The sequence below is a fragment of the Nerophis ophidion genome, linkage group LG18, assembly GCF_033978795.1.
Source record: "Nerophis ophidion isolate RoL-2023_Sa linkage group LG18, RoL_Noph_v1.0, whole genome shotgun sequence".
Taxonomy (NCBI): domain Eukaryota; kingdom Metazoa; phylum Chordata; class Actinopteri; order Syngnathiformes; family Syngnathidae; genus Nerophis; species Nerophis ophidion.
Window position 1 is genome coordinate 14344434 of NC_084628.1, and position 6462 is coordinate 14350895.

Below are 6462 nucleotides of genomic sequence, written 5' to 3' on the forward strand. Positions count from 1 at the left end.
GTTTGTTTTCTAAAAGCCGTCATTCTTCGCGCCTTACATTGTTCTTCTTCCTTTTATGCTGAAATGGACATTTTTATCAACAAATCTTTGTTTTTATTCTGTTTTTCTTTTTCTAGGAAAAATACATTTTAGATTTCTACCTCGCATATTGCTTGAATCTTGATAGAAAAAATTCCCTAACGTGCATTTTATAATAAACATAACCTAATAAAAAAATATATAAATGTACGTGCAATGAATTATATATTCAATGCAAAATAATATTGAATCCGATACAAAAATACAAACTTTAAAGGCCTACTAAGGCCCACTACTACCGATAACACAGTTTGATAGTTTATAAAATATTAACATCGCAACACATGCCAATACGGACTTTTTAGTTTATTAAATTGCAATTTTAAATTTCCTGCGAAATGTGTTGAAAACGTCGCGGTATGATGACATGTGGGTTTGACTTCACCGGTTGTAGCGGACATTATTTTCCAGCCAGATCCAAGCTATAAGTAATCTGCTTTAATCGCATAACTACACAGTATTCTGGACATCAGGGTTGCTGAATCTTTTGCAATTTGTTCAATTGATAATGGAGAAGTCAAAGTAGAAAGATGGAGGTGGGAAGCTTTTAGCCTTTAGTCACAAAAACACAGCTGGTGTTTCCTTGTTTAAAATTCCGGAAGATGAAACTTTACTATGGATCAGAGCGGTCAAGCAAACATGGATCCTGACTCCAGTTTTCGGTTAGAAAATTGTGGTAATAAGTCAGCTCTTACCGTATACATCAGCAGAGCTTGTGTCCTGCTGCAGCTACCGCGACATCCCGCAGAGACTCGGACATCAACACACCCGTGGCCACACCCCTCCGACTTTCAGGTACTATTTAATCTCACTAGCAACACAATAGCAGATTAGGGATTTTCCAGAATTATCCTAGTAAATGTGTCTAATCTGAATTTTTTTTTTTTTTTTTACTTTTATTTTAATTTTATTTTTCTAGTCCTTCACTCTAAATTTCTTCATCCACGAATGTTTCATCCTCGCTCAAATTAGTGGGGAAATTGTCGCTTTCTCTGTCCGAACAGCTCTAGCTGCTGCTGGCTCCCATTGTAAATAATGTGAGGAGCCCTACAACTCGTGACATCACGCGCACATTGCTAGTTCCGGTAAAGGCAAGGCTTTTTTTTATTAGCGACCGAAAGTTGCGAACTTTATCGTCGATGTTCTCTACTAAATCCTTTCAGCAAAAATATGGCAATATTGTGAAATGATCAAGTATGACACATAGAATAGACCCGCTATCCCTGATTAAATAAGAAAATCTCATTTCAGTAGGCCTTTAAATTTAAAAGTTTGTTCCTACTGATCACAAGGAAAATAATGTAAGACTTAGTGCATTGCGAGGGTTCCCTCCGGGTACGCCGGCTTCCTCCCACCTCCAAAGACATGCACCTGGGGATAGGTTGATTGGCAACACTAAATTGGCCCTAGAGTGTGAGTGTGAATGTTGTCTGTCTATCTGTTTTGGCCCTGCGATGACATAGCGACTTGTCCAGGGTGTACGCCGCCTTCCGCCCGATTGAAGCTGATATAGGCGCCAGTCCCCCCCGCGACCCCAAAAGGGAATAAGTGTTAGAAAATGGATGGATGTTAGTGAAGTAAAACAGTGTTTTACACATGTTATTGGACATGCCTAATCAGTGAATTGATTAAAAACAATGTTCTGTCAATCAAAAAGCTACATCATCATCATGCAAAGTTGCAAGAGTGAACGTATATATATTTATATATATATATTAAATCAAGCAACAAAAAAAAATAGAAGATGAGTCTAGACTGTTTTAATGTTTCCACATGAAGCCTGTTATTTTCATACTTTACAAAAACATGTTACATCAATAACATATCATAGTGGGATGTGAAATGAGATAAGCGTGTAAATATTTTTGACTTTTATCTCCAAGCGCAACAAAAATTATTTATAAAAAAATAACCCAAAATGATTTGTAAAAACAGATTTATTTTTTAATTGATCACATAAAGATTACATGTTAAGCTACCGAAATAATAATGCACAATGGCTCATTAAATTAGGAAATGTTTGTAATTATTAGCAAAACTAGCAAAACAATACATTAAAATAAAAATTAGCACAATTTTTGTTTAAATAATTTCTTGGTAGTGCTTTTTTTAGTGTGTTACTTGGTAACAAAATGTAAACGTACAGAAATAGAACATCATGAAACATTAATTTATTAAAGGTTTGTAACTATTTTACATTTGAATAAAATATAAACTCATCAAAACATTTAAAAAAAAAAAATTAAATCATTTTAATTAACAGTACATTAACATAAAAACTAAGCAAACACATTCAAATGTATATAAAATTTAAATTGATAGGTTTTTTAAAACCCTTACCTGTTACTTTCTGATTAATAACAAACAAACAAAAATGTTAAGTTACATAAATAATACTGCATTACGTATAGAAGATATATAAATGATTTAAAAATGTAAATTCTAAATATTTCATGTCTACTATTTTGATTTTCAAGAAACGGAATAGTTATATTTTTCAGCAAAAGAGGTGGCGACTTGTCCAGGGTGTACGCCGCCTTCTGCCCGATTGTAGCTGAGATAGACGCCAGCGCCCCCCGCCACCCCCAAAAGGGAATAAGCGGTAGAAAATGGATGGATGGATGGATTTATTGCATCACGAGAGGTCAAATTAATCAATATGTAGTTATTTGGCCTTTTCTTAGCCATGTGCATAAAAAAAACAAAACACTATTATCCTATAAAGTGAATAGATAAAAATCAGTATTCCATTTACTTTACTGTGCTTCATCGTGTATTATTTTTTGATTGTTTGCATAAGCAACACAAATAATTCATCATAGCTCATTAAATCAGAACATGTTTGTAATTATTTCATGTTTGTTCAGCAAAATGCATATAAAAACAAGCAAACATAAAAAAAAAAAAAAGAAAATACACAAAAACTAAATGAATAATGCATTTTAAATTAATACTAAATAAAGTAACCACAAACAACATGTTTAATAGTTCACTTTGGTGGTGCATTTATTTATGTCTGTCACTTTCTGATTCATTATACCAAACAATACCAACTTTATTCATAAAGCCCTTTAAAAACAACCACTGTTGAAAAACAAAGGGCAGTACACCAAAAACAAGTAAACATATAAAAGCAAAAAAGTACAAGAATAAGACAGACTAAAATATTTAATTTAAAACAAAATTTAAATATATATAAAAAAAAAAATCAGATGAACAAAATTACCCTGAGAACAGTCAGTCGGAGAAAAGGCAGTTTAAAAGTTAGAAAGTAAGTCTCATAGAGACAAAATGCTAAATTACAGAAATAATAGGGCATCGAGGCTCTTTAATTAGGAAAATATTTATACTTATCCAGCAATTTTCTGTTGCAGTTTGCTAAAAAAAAAAAATAATTGACAAACAATTATGAATATTAAAAAAAAAATCAAAATTAAGCAAGCCAAGTGAATAAGTCACACATACATAGCAAACATTTTCAAATGCTTTCAAATGTAAACTATTTAATTTACATTGCATGTGTAATATTTTAAAGTAATTTTCAAGTCACAAAATAATTTTATGATAATATTTTTTTAGACACAATGCTACCTTACAGAAATCATAGTGTATCAGGGCTCTTTAATTTGGAAAATATTTATTTTTTTATTTTTTTATGAATTTATTAATTAATCCAACAAAACAATACATAATATTCCAATCAAGTTCCAAAACCAAACCCAAAATGTTTACAATTATTTAGCAATTTTCTGTCACACTTTGCTAAAAGAAAAATTGACTAATAATTATAAATATTAAAAAAAATTAAATGAGTAAGTAAAAAAAAATACAGCAAAAATATCAAATGCATTTAAATTCAAAATAGTTAATTTACATTGCATGTGTAATATTTTAAAATAATTTTTAAGTCACAAAATAATTAAAATTTTTGGGACAAACTGCCTACTTACAGAAATAATAGTGCATCAAGGCTCTTCAACTAGGAAAATGTTTATAATTATTGTGCAATTTTCTGTCGCACTTTGCTAAACAAAAATAATTGATGGAAAATTATAAATATTTGAAAAAAATCAAAACAAACAAGCCAAATGAATTAGTCACATATATACAGCAAAATACAGTTAAATTTAAAATAATGAATATCAATAGTAGTCACAAAATAATTGTGATTTTTTTAGACAAAGTGCTCACTCATAGAAATAATAGTGTATCAAGGCTCTTTAACTGGGACATTATTTATAATTATTGAGCAATTTTCTGTCGCACTTTGCTAAAAAAAACATAAATGAATTGACGAATAATTATAAATATTAAAAAATAATTCAAAAACACATAAGCCTAATTAATAAGTCACAAAAATACAGCTAAAATATCAAATGCATTTAAATTTAAAATAGTTAATTTACGTTGCATGTGTAATACTTTAAAATCATTTTAAAATCACAAAATAATTGTATTTTTTTAGACAAAATGCTAACTTACAGAATTAAAAATTTAAAATAATTAATATTAAAAGTAGTTAATAAAATAAGTTAATATTTTAAAATCATTTTCAAGTCATAAAACAATAGTCATTTTTTTTTTTGACAAAATGCTAACTCACAGAAATAATAGTGTATCAAGGCTCTTTAACTGGGACATTATAATTATTGAGCAATTTTCTGTCGCACTTTGCTAAAAAAAAAAAAAAAAGGATGAATAATTCTAAATATTTAAGAAAAAAATTCAAAAACACACAAGCTAAGTGAATAAGTCATGAAAATACAGCAAAAATATTACATTCCTTTAAATTTAAAATAGTTAATTTACAAGTTAATTTTGCTAAAATATAGGGAATAAGCGGTAGAAAATGGATGGTTGGATGGATGGATATTTTAAAATGATTTTGAAGTCACAAAATAATTGTAATTTTTTAGAAAAAAAAATGGAATAAAAAAACGTATAAAATTATATATATATATAAAAAAACCTGATTGCATAGGACACAACCTTATCCGCGTTACACATCAGCTGCAAAACACCTGGGAAGAAAAACAACAACAGCTTAATTAGTGACCTCACACTCCTATTTTGCTTCTACAGAACTTCTTTTTCAGAGTCTCCTTGATGTGCTGCGTTTTGAAGCAGTAGATGAGCGGGTTGACGGCGGCGGGCAAGAGACTGTACGCCATGATGACGCTGATACGGAGGGGCACGCTGAAGGTGAAGCCCGCGTTGTTGGCCATGTACACAAAGCACCTGGGCATGTAGTAGAGACACGTGGTCAGCAGCTGCGGCGTGCACGTGGACAGCGCCTTCGTGCGGCTGTTGGGGCTGCTCACCCTCATCACGGTCACGATGATGACCAAGTAGGACGCGATGACGATGGCTAAAGGGAAGAGAAGGCTGTACATGGCCAGACCGAAGGCCACCTCCGCCACCGCGTACGTGTCCTCGCAACTCAGCGCCATGATGCCGATGTGGTCGCAGTAGCACTGCACGATCACCGCCGACCCGCAGTACGGCAGCGTCAGGGCGTCCAGCACCAGGCTCACCATCCAGATGATGGGCATCAACCAGGAGGCGCCGCACAGCAGGGTCACGGTGGTGTTGGTGAAGACGGCGACGTAACGCAAGGGCAGGCAGATGGCCACGAGGCGATCCAGAGCCATCACCATCAAGATGAAGGAGTGCGTGGCGCCCAGGAAGTGCACAAAGTACATCTGAACGAAGCAGGCGTGGAACGAAATGAGACTGTTCCCTGTCCAGTACTTCCAGATGATCCTCGGCAGGGTCACCGCGCCAAAGGCCAAGTCTGTCAACGCCAGGTGGCAGAAGATCAAATACGTGGGCTTGTGCAGGAGCCGGTCCATCTTAATCAGGATTATAATGAAGGTGTTCCCGCATGCTATGGCCAGGAAGACAAGGAGAAGCAAGACGGACAACGGGGCGTAGTACTTTGGCGGAAGGCCCGCGAACCCGAGGAGGAAGAAGTGTCGTATCCTGGTCACGTTGGAGAAAGACATCTTCACTCGGTCCTCCTGCACAGAAAACACACGCCGAGAGTCCTTGGATGTTTCACAACAAAACAAAACAACGCATACGATACCTGGTGGAGCTCCATCCACGAGACTGCCGCAGCTTCTCCCCGGCCTGACGCCCCTCGTTATATAGCAACACCTCGCTCCCAGGGGGACGCTTTGCCATTGGAGGTGCTCTTTTTTTGTTGAAACACAAACTCAGGAAACTTTTGCCAACAGATCAAGCTTTATTACCATGACACAAGATTAATAGTACACCATTTAATTAGATTAGATTAGATTAGATAGGGGCTTCACGGTGGCAGAGGGGTTAGTGCGTCTGCCTCACAATACGAAGGTCCTGGAGTCCTGGGTTCAAATCCAG

At 34.7% G+C, this 6462-nt stretch overlaps 1 protein-coding gene across 1 annotated transcript; it reads right to left on the bottom strand.

Moving 5' to 3' along the window:
- Nucleotides 1-5135: 5135 nt before the first annotated feature.
- LOC133537420 (olfactory receptor 2AT4-like) lies at nucleotides 5136-6083 on the bottom strand. Its single transcript, XM_061878428.1, has one exon. It carries the CDS (start codon nucleotides 6081-6083, stop codon nucleotides 5136-5138), a length of 948 nt encoding a protein of 315 aa, XP_061734412.1.
- Between the last annotated feature and the right edge of the window lie 379 nt (nucleotides 6084-6462).

Coding starts and splice junctions, on each gene's coding strand:
- LOC133537420 (XM_061878428.1), bottom strand. CDS start 6,083: ATGTCTTTCTCCAACGTGACCAGGATACGACACTTCTTCCTCCTCGGG.